This window comes from Thermobia domestica, chromosome 5, assembly GCF_964235325.1.
Source record: "Thermobia domestica chromosome 5, izTheDome1.hap1.1, whole genome shotgun sequence".
Taxonomy (NCBI): domain Eukaryota; kingdom Metazoa; phylum Arthropoda; class Insecta; order Zygentoma; family Lepismatidae; genus Thermobia; species Thermobia domestica.
This window is the reverse complement of record NC_137458.1, coordinates 160,875,969-160,891,488: the sequence shown is the minus strand read 5'-3', so window position 1 is coordinate 160,891,488 and position 15,520 is coordinate 160,875,969. Positions and strand designations below refer to the sequence as shown.

The window sequence follows — 15,520 nt, the reverse complement described above, 5'->3', positions numbered from 1 at the left end:
CTGTTAAAGAGAACATTTCCATACATTTTTGCAAAACATTATAGAATCGAAACCTTTCTGAAGTTCTCGAAATCATTGAACCTCATTTTTGAGCCCGATTTTTTGTTATAGGGAAAATAATAGTTCTTTTAATTTTGTTGTTTACTTATTTATTTATTTTGGAAGATGTGAAAATGTTGATCAAAAAAAATTATTAGCCCTGAGGGGAGAAAATTTTAGAATAACTTCATATCTCTTAACTACTACTTAAGGAGAAGAATTACAGAAATTCAAAATTAACTTTCCTAAAATTGCAACGATGAATGATTTGAAGAATGTAAGAAAATATTAAGAGTTGAAAGAAGATATGAGAAACGTAGAAGAAACGTTTCCAGACCCGAACCTAAGAAAGAAAAGAAAAAAAACTCATCCCTTTCTGTATCTGCCGACAGGCAATATACTTAATAATAGTAATAAAATTGTAAATCGTACATAATATTGAATTTTAATCATAATTTAGAATGTTTGCTACTAGTATAATGTAATAAGATGCAATTAAATCAGTCGTATTTACCTGATTAATTTTACTTCTCAAAGGAATCATCCATTCTTAATTTGGAATTTACATACTTGTACATCTATATGTTTATGACTATTTTTCGTTTATTTATTTATTTATTTATTTATTTGGTTGTTGTTTGAAGTTTAGCGTCATTTTCCAGCGGGGAGGTTATAATGAGGCGTGGATGTACAGTTTAAGATGAAATCCGAACCACCACAACGCGTTCAAATTTAAATGCTCCACCACTGGTACGTTTCTCGTGATTTTGTAAGTTTACTTACGCAACCGTTGCACCCAATATAATTACACAATTAGAATAGGTGACGCACTGTCTTTTTTTTTTTTTTTTTTTTTTTTTTTTTAGTTGAACGGGATCTTCGAGAAGAATTGAACTAGTATTTTCTTATTTTTCTGAGGTAATGAATGTATAAAATACTTTAAATGAACATTTTTGTGCACCAACCTATGTAAGCAATACAAATCATACCTCACGTAAGTCGTAACTACATTCTCAAATCCTCATTGGTTGCGTGGTACTGTAATCAGCTCTTGTAGAGGCGAGATAGTGAAGTGACCTATACTGTAAGGGTTGATCTTATATAATGGCCTGTGTCCTGCCAACTACACCTTGTTCGTAGTTCGGAGCCCAAGTTAATAGTAGGTAGTAACCTCGGTATTGCATAATACAAAAACTCGAACTTCGTCATTTTTTAACAAACAAATTTTATATTTACAAAATTAGGCCACGACTATTGAAGTTTGAAGACTTTAAAAATATAATAAGTATTTTTTAAATTGAATAGTTACTTACGGTGACAATCATTACGAAGACCAGTTCCATAAAATCCAGCTTCACAGAGACATGAAAAATGGCCAGTGTGGGTACTGCAAGTGCACTGCGCTAGAGAATCACAACAGTCATCACCATCAACACAAAGGTCATTACATAATGTAGAATTCTGAGGAAGGTAACTTCCGATGTGTATGTCTGAAACAATACATATATAAATTTAATTTTTTTAATCATTACAAAATATTTAATACGAATCTGTGTATTTCCAATCTGTACAAAGTAGCCGATGTACAATAATTATAGATTCATTCAAGTTGATTTTTACATGCAAACAAAATGAGATAAAATTCTTTCAACATAAGATTAAACAATTCGTTGTCACTTACTGCGACAATCATTAACTAACTAGTATATTTAATTTTAAATTCTGCTTCTTTCCGTACTAAAAAGTACGGAAAGAAGTACCAAAAAGAAACACGACAATAATGTGCAGTATTAAGACATGTCTGTTACATCTAGATTTACACATTTATTAACAGAACAACTAGCAGTGCACTGGAATAGGGTTGCCAACAGAATATTTTGCTAGATCCTAATCCAAAATAAACTTTAAAACCCATTTTAAGCCATATCGGTCACCGCATTCCAACTCTGCTTCTCCCACATTTTTCAAAAGTCATAATTATTTTTCATCGTCCCAATAGTATATGTACTCCTTGTCAGTGAAGAAATAAGCATTTACAAAATGACTGTAGAAAAATGTACATATTACGAAACCTATGCTGTTGTCACCAACTGGCAATGCAATCATGCTGTTCATGGTGATTTTCGAAGATGTACAGCTATTTGACAGAGACCTGACACAACGGTCTTGAAAGAAAGTACGTTTCAATAGTGAACACATGAAATGACGAAGTACGTGAGAAGAGAAGCTGTGTCAAAACGCGCATACGTTATAGAAATTACAGGAAAGTATAGGAAGGTAGAATGGAGATTCAGAAATGAGCAATAATCTATGTTCCTGCCATCTTATTCTCTAATTTCTTCTTCGACCCCAATAACCCGTAAACGTAGCTATGATTGTACCATGGAGAGCATACATTACCAGTGGACTGTAATATAACACATGAAATACACAAAATAAACTGCAGTTTTAGATTGAAAAGATAGCAAGAATGTTTAATTACTTTATGTTGGTTTAGGCTACAAGTTGTATAAATAAAATAGAATATTTTATAGTCGTTAAGCTTTACAAGTAATATACAACGTTCAATTCGTATATAAATATAATTAAGGTTATAATTGAGCAATTATAGTCAATCATAATATACAAAATTCAATTATAGGTAACGTAATAAGAAAATATAGTTAATTTTGTAATAATAATAATAAAATAACATGATAAAACTTACAATTACAACACAGTTTCTGTATATTCAACTAACTCTTCAATGGTATAAAATGGGTTCGAAATTAACCGATTGAATCGGTGAGTGGAAAAACAGTACGAGTCCAAACAACGCATTTTGATTTATTTGCAAAGATAAGTTTTGTTTACAAATGTCATAAATATAGTCAATATTATGATAATGGAAACTTTTTAAAACTGTTATCCTAACCCATAAGAATGTCCGTATTTGCCTAACTGTTATTTAACATGTGCTAAAAATTTTAAATAAAATATTAATTATTGTAGGTCATTTACTGTTTTTCCACTCAATTTCACTTAATGAACATTTCACTGTGAATAACACTTACTTCATCAACTTCTCTCGACAACTTACTGCTGCTATAACTCATTGTTCATAACTTTCAAACCATCAATGTAATAACATACCCCATTCACACACACACACACAAAAAAAAAAAAAAAAAAAAAAACGATAACGGATTGCGCAAGTGACGGAGTAAGCGTCAACACATACAAAGGTTTAGTTTTCAACCAGAAACGCTGGGCTCCTAGCGTCATCTGAAAGCCGGATTATACGTGAGTAGAACAGCAGTATAGTCCAGGACAGATACTTCTTTTGCACTCATTCAGCACCATGGCTATTTTTATAGCTGCTATAACATGTGAGGGCTTGCAAATTGTATTGTTCTTCATTGCAATGTGTAGTTCTATGTTTCTAGTGTTACTTTTAGCAGTTACCTCAAAATAGCTGATTTTGGACTAGTACTGTTTTTCCACTCACTGATGCAATTATACGACTTCTTTTTGAAAGTTTTTAACGACAAGTGCTGTATGGAGGTTTTTGGCTTATTAAACAACTTCAGCTTTACAATCAAATAACTGCTTCTTATTTTGGTTAATCTACTAAAGAGTACAATTTTCTTACCCATCTAGTAACATATATATGTACCACCTTCCTGACTGTCATATTTGTAGGGTTTTGATTTGTGTAAAGTAGCACAAATTCATATAAATTCACTACTGTCATCTGAAGTTTCATAAACAATGATTTACTGTGTTCTTTATCAGTTGTTTCATCAATAATCCTTAAGTTTTTTTTTTTTTTTGTTTTGTTTTTGTTTTTGAACACTAGAATATCATCATCATGACTACTTTATACCAAAGCAAAATCCATCCAATTACACTATAAGAAAATGCAAAATATGATTTTTTCATATATTCATGACAAACTGTGTTATTTAGCCTTCTTAATAGACAGAGCATTCGGGAGAGTTTTGAACATACATATTTGACATGCTGTTCTCATGTCAGTTGGCTGTCTAAATATACACCGAGAATTTTAACCTGAGTATTTTTGTTTTTCATTATCATTAAAATAGTTAGAGCAAAATGCTACTTATTTTGTTTGTCATGATTTAATACAAAAACAATTGTTCTAAACGATATTGCTGCTTCCATTAATGCACTTTCAGCTTCTGTATACATTTCTTCAAAACTTATATTTGTATTTAGTAGTGTAATATCATCTCCATATAAAATTGATATAGACCTAGTATTTGTATTAAGAGGTACCGGTATGTCGTTTATCATTATTAAAAACAGTACAGAACCCCAAACAGAACCGTGTGGTACCTCATATTTTACTTCTAAGATATTTGAATTATGTTGTTAACACTAACTACCTGTTTACACTCTTTTAAATATGGTTTGATATATTTCAAACTATTGTTATGTTTGTGTTGGTATAGTGTGTGTAACTTTTAGAATTGCTACATGATGTTTTGATGGCTTTTTCATTCAATCTTATCACAACTCATCGCATCAATAATCAATCTTAATACGATAAGAAAAAATCTACAAATCTGTACTAACATATATAATCATATTTAACTTAAGAACAAGGGAGACCTACAACAAAGAAAGAAGTTTCTTAAAGACTAAACTACAAGCTTACCAAACGAAAACAAGAACTATGATATTTTTAATTATACAACATTAACCACTTATAGCACTAAATAACAATTATTAAAAATAATAATAATAATAATAATAATAATAATAATAATAATAATAATAATAATAATAATAATAATAATAATAATAATAATAATAAACAAATAATTAACTATATCATGAATATTAATGATTAAATTATTATCAACGTTAAAGTAATGTGAAATGAATAAAACATTGTTTACAAATGGAGAATGCCTTATGTAATTCACACATTGAGTAAATAATAATTAGACATATATTATCTATATTTAGTTAACAAGGATCATATCTATCTCTATAAATGGTCATTACAATATAATTTAATAGACTTGTGCAATTGACATTGATTATGTCTACGACTTTAAATAAAAAATTTATACATATCAACTTGAAAACTCATAGCATAACAGACAGAACTGTAGTATACAGCGTGATAAAGTTGCAGCATACAAACCAATGAACAATCAAATTAGCTAAATTTTAAGTCATAAGCGAATATGAATTTTCGTCCACCTTGCCATCCACATAAGCAACATTCAGCTTGAATTGTAAGATATTTTAGCGAACGCGTTCTTATCTAGTGCTCATAGATTGGCAAGTTTCATTATTAGAATCTTTAACAAATCAAGTACGATTGAATGGCAGTGCAGTATTCAAGAAAAATATAGTAAAATTACTATCAATACAAAATTTAATTTTTGACGAAATACTACATCTAAATCCCTCTGAAAACGAATATTTTTGGAAGAAGATATGTTAAATGTAAAGTTGTACTAATACTATCTCTAATCTATTTTAATAGCCAGTAAAGCGGACATTAAAATAAGCTGCTGTTCTCCTTTACCTCGATTTGCCACCATGAAAAACAAGTTAGATTAAGATTAGCATGAATCAATTTCAATTTTGTCGCAAAATACACCCTTTGCCACGAGAATAAAAACAAAAGTTATTATTAAAACAGTATTTCATTGTTCAATGAATACTTTATAACATAGCCAATGTGCATTTTTTCCTTGTATTACTTTCTAAAACCTTTTAAAATATCGACGAACTATCATAATTTTGTTCCATATATTTTCCAATAAAAGAAAGACAAGATCAAACAATTAAAATGGTAGTACAGCGTTGAAAAAATATGATATCAAGGGAATAGTGCAGATGTCTTTTTGTAATCTATAAAGTGGTGTCTGTGAACAAAAATCTTCAGATCCAAATTGAAAGTGACTTTGTTTGTGACTCTTAATCTCTTGAACCACCCGACCGATCTCGATCAAATTTTTTAGGTAGATGCAGTTCTGGTCTGGAAGTCCTTTTAGTTATTCACTTTCACTGTAGAACTTAGGGGAGGGGGAGAAGGGGGAATTATAAAAAATAAATAAAACTTAATAACTCTCGAACCAAACGACCAATTTCGATCACATTTTCAACATAGATGACGTTTGTGCCTGGGATGGATTTTACCATTTCACTTTGACGGAATAACGTAGGGAATGGGGAGGAGGGGGAAATATACAAAATCAATAAATATAAAAATAAAAGTGACCATGTTCATGAGTTAATAACTCTTGAACCACCCGATCGATCTCAATCAAATTTTCAACATAGATGAAGTTCGAACCTGGGAAGTTTTTTATTATTTCATTTTGATGGTAGAGCTTGGGGGAGGGGGGGGAGGAGAGCAAATATATGAAAACTTAATAACTCTTGAACCACCCGACTGATCTCGATTAAACTTTCAACATAGCTAAGGTTCGAACCTGGGATGGTTTCATCATTTTACTTTGACGGCACAGTGTAGGGGAGGGGAAGGGGGACAAATATCTTTAAAAAATAAAAATAAAAGCGACTGTTTTTGTGACTTCATTACGCTTAAACCATCGAACCGATCTTAATCAAATTACCAACATAGATGAAGTTCGGACCTGGGGTTGTTTTCATTATATCCCTTTGACGGTAGAACTTAGGGTAGGAGGAGGGGACGGGAGGGGAGAGATATATAAAAATAAACAGAACTTAATAACTCTTTAACCACCTGGCCGATCTCGATCAAACTTTCAACATAGATGACGTTCGAGCCTGGAAAGTTTTTTTTATATATATATATTTTCACTTTGATGGTAGAACCTAGAGGAGGGGGAGGAGAAAGGGAGGTTAATATATAAAAATAAATAAAACAACTCTTGAACCACCCAACCGATCTCGATCAAATTTTGCAACATACATGACATTCGGGCTTGGGATAATTTTTATCATGCCGTGCCCCGCAACATGCGGAGGGGAGAGGGATATATAAAAATCACCGAAAATGATCAATATCAAAGAGCGCTTTAGTAATAGTAAAAACGGAACATATCACAATTTTTCCATAATTTAATGCTGCAAAATCGGGGTGCGTCTTAGATTCGAGGACGTCTTAAATTCGAGTAATTATGGATAAATTCTTAAGTAAAGATATTAACGTGTTATTAATATTACTTTGCTAGCCATAAATATTTTTAATTTTGTGTGTCCTGCGCTTGCGCAGGACGTGCAGGTTTGCTAGTATAACTGAATATATAACTTTTGCTCTTTGAAAGCTCATGAATCCAAATTGGTACATATAATTTAAATTTAATGAAGATGCTTTAAAGAATGTATCATAAAATGGTAATGCTCTCACAAAAAGTTGCAAGCTATTATAATGTCGCTAGTTTGTAATCTTGGTGTGCAGCATATCGCATATAAAATATTGTACTGTACGAACCACTATACATACAGTATTTTTTGAATAAACATAATATGGTTTTAATCCAATGTTCTCGGGATTGCTGCCAGAGTGAGTGTTGCTGTGCTGAGCTTTCGTTACCATACAGCGGCAACATCTTCAGAGCTATGTGAAGCTCTGAAGATGTTGCCGCTGTATGGTAAAGAAAGCTCAGCACAGCAACACTCACTCTGGCAGCAATCCCGAGAACATTGGATTAATAGTAGACGCCAGCAAAGCTTCAAGATTATATAATATGGTTTTGTCAATAAAGAATTTTGAAGTGCATGAGTAGACTTTAAGCAATTAATCACAATGTTGATGTTACCTAGTGCATAGACGAAGAAAAATAGAGATACAGAGGTTATTTCATCACAATCTTTACTTGATAAAACTAAATTTTTGATAATTGTTCAAATTTTAAGAGGAGAAATAATACTTTTTTTAGTAAGCCATGCCTCAATTCGTGTATTAGAAAATTATAGTAAATCAGTATTCATTTCCTTTGATATACTTCATCCGTAGTTTAATTTATTATTATTATTATTATTATTATTATTATTATTATTATTATTATTATTATTATTATTATTATTATTATTATTATTATTATTATTATTATAACGTTCCATGATTAAATACCAAGGCTAAGAGACATGCTGATAATGACACGGACGATAATATGGAATACAGAAAGTGCGAGGAAATGAGAGAATCTCAAAGAAATAAACGATATTTGTTCATTTTATCTACTTCTTTTGGTTTATCCATATAGCGATTACACATTTCTTTAGTTGTTGAGTAGTAAAAAGAAAATATTAATGTTAACAGAATGCTAATATTAGCATAAAATATACTTTATTTAATGCTAACTTCAGAAAATTCATTTATTGCAGAATGAAATTCACATTCACTACTTTTTCTTTTATTACTGTTCTTTCTCTTTAGTCTATCGCTTCTATAGTGTAAGCATTTAGCGAATTATCATTTTTTTATTGTTTTCAACAATTTCTAACGATATTTATACCAATCTCAAAATCTATTAGGAATACCTTCTCGGTGAATTTACTTTATCTGTAGAATCGAAATACTTTTAAAAAAATCACTCAGAAAAATGTATTGCATTATGTAACAGAATTGGAATCCGGTGTCCCGTATGATGTATGAACTCTTTACTAATGAGTTAATGTGACAAGATTTGTGTTTCTTTTCCAATTGAACATAATATTAATCTTGTGAAAGTTCAACTTCGAGATATCTCGTTCACAGATACGTTATCGTATACTTTAACTCACAGCTTAACTCTCCTTATTAAACTTCCAAACTATGATATGCATAAGTGTTGGAAGTCTTGTAGAACGGATTTGTCCATCTGCCTGTCTGTCGATAGGTATCAGAGCAAAACCGGTAAGAGCTATCAAGATGTGGCTTTTTGCAATCGTTTCAGCGTCCCAAGAATAGGCTCTACCTCGTGCGGATACTTTCTATTCAAAACGGTAGTGGTTCAAATTAGTCAGTTCTGGTTTTAAAGGTTTATCCCCATAGAACAAAAACGGTAACAGATAGCTAGAAGAGTTACTTTGCAAACGATTCAGGGTCTTACGGCAAAGTACCATGTTTATCGCAAGCACTCTACAAAAATCAGAAGTGGTTCAAATTTAATGTTACTTCCGATTTCAATACTGATTTTCACAGAGCAAAAACAGTAAAAGATATTAAGGTGATGCTTTTGCAATCGATTCATTGTTTCAAGAATAGGTTTTCTCTCCTTCATTAACCCGCACTGAGAAAAATTCGTTCTCCGCGGTATATTGTACAAATATACGGAACCCTCTTGCTTACTTCCAGAAATCAGTATGGAGCATACGTTATCCATATGGTACATAGGCATTGTCCTTAGATGTTACATCATGCCGTTGCACGATGTCTGACACCTAACAGTTTTTGGTATATCACATGCATACACTTATGTTACATTCCTCAGCTATATGTTACATACGCCAATTCGTATGTGAGATTCTGACCGCCTATATTGTTTCATTCGGAAAGTACGTACAGATGGAACACTTATACGGAAAGTATTATAAAACATGCGTTTTCAGTTATACGTCTGCTGTACATTAAGTCCAAAAACTACAGGAATTACGCATGTAACCTATCTTTTCAAATCTGAGATGAGTTTTTTTTTTCAATTGATTCATCATCCTAGGAATATGTTTCATCTTCTCCGGATACTCTATATTCAAACTGGAAGTTCAAATTTACCATTTCCGGTTTCAAAATTTATCGCCATAGAACAAAACGGTATGAGATAGCGACAAAGGGTTTTCTGCGAACGATTCAGAGCCTCGAGAGAAAATCGTCAACTTATAACATTTTACTAAACCGGACGGTTGAATGTTACTACTACTTCCGGTTTCAATACTGGTTTCTGTAGAGCAAGAATGGTCAGAGATATCAAGATACAGTTTTTTGCAATCGATTCAGCTTCCCAAGAGTACGTTCAATCTCCTTCACTAACCATGTATTCAATCCAGAAATGGTTCAAGTTAATGATTTCCGGTTTAAACTTTTATCAGCATAGGACAAAAAGAGTAGGGCATAGCGAGTAATAGTTTTTTTGATATGAATAGCGTTCGAAGAATAGATTCTATGTTTGATCTTATTAACCTATTGCAACCAGTAGTTATGGATATATTACTTGATATCAAGTTTGAGTATTGATTATCTATATTTTGGAGGTCTACTGTGGTTTCACACTGTGAAATGAACCACTTGTTATGTATTAAATTTGGCATATTATATATTATGTGTTATGATAGTTCATAGTGTTAGTTCTGAATAAGGGAGGAAGAGAGAGAGAGAGAGAGAAAGAAAGAATGAAGTTCACATTAAACACACACACACACACATTTCAAAAAAGAAAATGAAAGAGCCGACAAGAAACTTGTGTTACGCATTTCTTTCTGTTCTCAATGTGTGGTCCTGGACTAGTATTTGAAATTTAATACCCTTCCCTAAAACTTAACCGTGACCTCATATGCTCATTTCCACCTCAAGAGATGAGAGTTTCATAGCAACTGTTACTCTAGATGGGAACCACTTACTCTGGGAATACATTCTCACTCAAACAGTATTCAGCTCACAATTATTTCAACTAATTTAACATTCAATTAGCATTGTGTGACTTCCATCACACGCCACACATATTGAAATTGGCACCATGTTCAAATATATATAGCCTTATTGAAAATGGTTGTCTATTTTTCTATAATTCATATTACCAGTAATGTCTACACTCCTATGCTTTCCACTATCACTTTAAGAATAATTATCAATTACAACATAAATTGTCTATTACGTTATCAAATCCATCTTCATTAAGATATTCATACCGCAATAAAATATGTAAAAATAGTATAAACAGATACTTACCAAAATACTGAAACAACAAAATTAAATATACCTGATTAATACAGCGTTAAACTATCTTTAGCCTATAGTATACATTGTACCCGTCGCGAAATTGAGATAATCAATTCGAACTTCCCTAACTTTCACTTCAATCGTACTCTATGTCCTTTATTCTCAACATAGTCACTACTACTTGCAAGCAGCTGCGGTGAAACTTCCTGCTCATCATTTCTTTGTTATATATTTTAGTATAATTTGTTCTAAAGCATTTTCTGTAGTCAATCAACTTTGCTTTAACTTTACAGCTACTGAAGCTCTGAATGAGTATCTCGCCTAATGTGGGCTTCCATCCGAGCTAGCGATCGTGGTCATCAGATAACAGAATCCCTAGCTGAGAATGGAATGTTCATTCTCAATGACAGCACTCCTACTTGCTTTTCTATTGACCTCGTTAACTAGCCGTGTATTGATCCATCCCTCCTTGACATGAAGCACCCAAATCTATGTGGCACTAATCATTATCTACTGATCATTAAAGGTATGCCTATTGCCAAACCGTGCATGCTTCAACTCGAACTTCCAACCCTGTATTTCGAGAACTCAGTGGGTTTGATTCTTCTTATGCTTTCCTTATTGATGTTTCTATTCGACCAAACAGTTCTGGACAATGCCAGTGCAGTGATTCTATTTTAGAATACGATGGCGACACTCCATATTGATGAGTTCATAGTGGTCAACGAAAATCTCCTAAGCAACTCTTTCTTGTTAGTAGCGTACTTTAAACGCTACTGTTAATTGACAGTGGCATCGGGTTCGCTCAATAAATAGCCACTGTTTCACTACTAGTTAGCAGTGTGCCGTGAGTAGTACCGGTACATGCGTGTTACCGGTCACTACCCTCTACATGGTGATTTACCCCTCTCGCGTAGAAATGTTTAAAGAGTAGAAATTAATATGTGTTACACTGATAAGTTTTTCCACGAATATAAAAATGCTTCCCAGGAAGGACTTTCTGAAATAAGCCTTGAAATTAGAAGCTTATTAAGTCCATTTCTAAACTATCTATTAGAGAAAGTCTCATATTCAATAGTTGTGTGTTCTTAAATGAAACATAACTTGCTATAGTATCAGGTACTTTTTTTTAAAATCTTAACAATTTCATAACATAACTACCCTGAATCTGTTTTGAAAACAGCATGTTCATCAGTCAATGTCTGGTGCCCGAATGAAGTGCCCTCCCCTGTACCAATGAAATCAACAGCACGGACACATGTGATACAGGAAAGTCAGCTTATAATACACTACGTTTTTGTTTAAAGGCAAGACAACACAGTAACAATGTACACAAGACCCCAAAATCTTTATTACAATCACAAGTTTGGATTTTACCGTCCAGCTGAGCGATAACAGGGTCCCTGAATAGTCATTCTCATTATGTTTTGACCCTGTCAGGTCTAAGGAACGACAGGAGTGAAGAATTAATGTCTTCTATCGTGCTTGTTGTTATAATAGTCCTCGGCTGTAAAAATATTTACAATTGACTCACATGTCATTCTAGTCAAGAAAATAAGCGAAAATATTGTTCGTATTAATACTCTTTTAAAATATTGTGAGTTATCTAAACTACTATAAACTTCAGTTATTTTATTTTATTAGTGTTACTGTCGTCGGTAACACCGGCTATATGAACCCAACTCGCCTGCTACTAGTGTACCTTCTCTATCAGCAAATGGCAGTGATGGGGCTTGAGGGGAGACAAGATCGACAGCATCTACCCTTTGGAATTTTATATCCATTAAGTTTAGGTCACTTCCTAAGTTAAAATTTCGTATAATTTATTTTCCGTTTTTCATGTTGAAAGTAAATCCTTTTCCAAAACCTACTTCCACTTAAATAAACAGATCGCCTAGCGTCTAACGGTACCTTAAACATTATCCCTGTGTTGGATCCATATTTCTTGAATCAACCTATAGAAGTGAAGGAGTTCCAGCCAGTGATTCAATTGAAACCACTGTAATGCGTTCAAATTTTTAACGCTCTCAAAGATGGGAATCGAACCCGGAACGAGATGCATTAAAAAAAGCGTACGCGGTAACTACTGTATCAAGGGAAATTTCGTTAGCAGTTCATTAAAAAAAAATATATTCTAGCTATTGCTGCAAGTCACGAATTGATTTTAATAGCTTATGATCAATTGATTTTCAGCGAACTTTGATGCTTGCAAACAATAATTGCCCTTACACCAAAGCAACCTGAACTAATATTGACAAATAAACTTATTGTTTTAGTCTTATGACGCTCTACAGAGGTGTGGTCAGAAAATACTATTTCAATTTTACAAAACTATTCATCTATCTAGAACGATAAGCTACTACAGAATAAAATGAAGAGAAATGGGACTCACTAATGCACTGAATACATACGTAGATGGAGGGGAAGAGCAAATTTAGGCATCTTGTGCCTTTATTTAATATATGACTGCAAGCCCCTCGCAGGAAACTACACCACTCCGTGATCAACTGTACACTGATGAATTGAGTTGTTAAATTGATTTTGAGTTTAATGTCCCTTGCAGCAGCGAGGATATATGAGACAGAACGTACTGATTAACGTGAAATCCGAACCACATGAGCTCCCGCTGGGAATCGAACCCCGGTCTCCCACGCCAAAGGCACTTACGCTACCGCTTAGGCACCAAGGAGCTCGTTTACTGATGAAATTGTTTCAAATGATTTTTTTCTTTTGCGGCCTCTCTGAGCTCTGCGGTCCTAGGCAGTTTGGCATGTTTACCTACTTGGAAATCCGACGTGGATGGAGGGAATAATGGGAATATTTTTGTTCAACATACATACTGTGATATCCTGCAGATAGGACTTAATGGGCTATTTATAATACTATAATCGGGTTGATTGGGCTTTTGTAAACTTCGTAACTTTATTAAACGGCGCACTTGGTCATAAATATTTATATAAAAAGTAATATTATGAAGTGCGAGGCTCCAGGCAGTTGCCTGCTATGTAAAGCCCGTCGCTGATGATGATACCTGATAATTCATAGATGTATGTTTGAGTTTTCAATATGGTTTCTATATACGTTTTGAGTTTCTATATATGTTTATGCTTTTTCTTAGTAGTTGAAAATAGTATGTGGTTCCTACAAAATCTAAGTTTTCTGAATGGTACAACATTTGCTAGAAATGAGGGGTATTATTTCCCCATACCCTATGTAGGAATGGTCAAAGAGGACACACTTATAAAGGTCATATATGTATGTTTACCCAATTTTTCACGGTACGTTTCGCTACTGGTAAATAGAATCCTTGAGACTAATCCCACAATGACAATCAACGTTTTGAGTCGTCACTTTTCTTCTATTTCTGATTATGCACACTGTCCCGTTGAGTGTAATTGTTTTCGTGCTTATACTGAGCGATCCCTTTAAATCTCCATAACGCTAATACGCAGCATTATAGCATTTCTTCATGGATCTGGAATTCGGCAGTATCTTACATGGGTCGCCTAGTATTACTTCAGGTGGTGACTGCAAATTTTATGATATTTGTGTAAGGATATATTCAGCTTTCATAATTATAAGTGATCAATAGTATCTGGACAGAGGAAACTTTTCTACCTCGATGGCGTTACACCGGCCCTTCCCATCTTGAATCCAGAAAAGGTTGCAACGACTGCCACAAGCTACAGTCCCATCGCTCTCACGAATGAAGAGCTTGTAGTGAGGATTTCACTCTTTCAGATAATCATTTTAATCTTAAAAGTCGGATTCAATAAATCTTCTTCCATCATGATGATCATGTTGCTATGTTCTACAAACTTACTCTCACAGTATATGAAAATACGATCACTAGGGCTTTAATGGCCACATGGATGAGCTCATTACAAACTCTTGACAAACGTTATTTTACAGTGCGATCTAATGTGTAAGATCAATTTATGCATAAGAGTAGTACACTTCAAGTATTCTTAATGTCATGCTGTTTGATGTCGCCGTAAACGGTAATTCTGTCGCTGTCACTCCTGTCTATGGTCTGTTCTACGTTGACGATTTTGTTGTTTAACGTCACTCTCGTTTCATTCCCGCGGTATTACTCGACAGCTTCAAGTTACATTTAATCGAATTGTCCGCTGGTCGAATGAGAGATCATTCCATTTTTTTTGCCAAGAAAACTTTGTGTATTGTAATATACCGTATGAAGTTATATTTATAAACATCAATATATACTTTTATTTGTAAACAACATCATATGCGGTTTAACTACAAGTTACTATAAGAAGCAGAAGGTAGGAATCATCATCACAACTGAATCATGTAATGGAACAACGCCAGTGCCACCGCTACAAAGAAGGAGGTATAAAATTCCAAGCATCACCACGACTGAATCAATTTCGTCTGGTCACTCCTACCCCCTTAGATTGCAGTGGAGCTCTGAGAGAACTCTAACCTAACCTAAGCCTCTTAGCTTGCAGTGGAGCTTTGAGGCCTCCTGCCCACTCTGCTTGCCCTGGAGAATTGTGGGAACTTAACCACTTTCTTAGCTTGCATTGGAGCTTTGAGATATTCCTAAACAGCAACCACCCAGCTTGCTGTAGAGCTTTGTTGTTTTCC

The 15,520-nt window shown here is 33.6% G+C and overlaps 1 protein-coding gene across 5 annotated transcripts in view; it reads right to left on the bottom strand.

Annotated features, from left to right (window-relative positions):
- LOC145686217 (sushi, von Willebrand factor type A, EGF and pentraxin domain-containing protein 1-like) overlaps nucleotides 1-15,520 on the bottom strand; it is a 290,964-nt gene that overhangs the window by 202,978 nt on the left and 72,466 nt on the right. For all 5 annotated transcript variants that reach the window (XM_081759278.1, XM_081759275.1, XM_081759276.1 and 2 more), the window contains exon 3: nucleotides 1,353-1,529. In XM_081759278.1, the coding sequence (XP_081615404.1) occupies nucleotides 1,353-1,529 (177 nt within the window). The remainder of the gene's footprint in view (nucleotides 1-1,352; nucleotides 1,530-15,520) is intronic.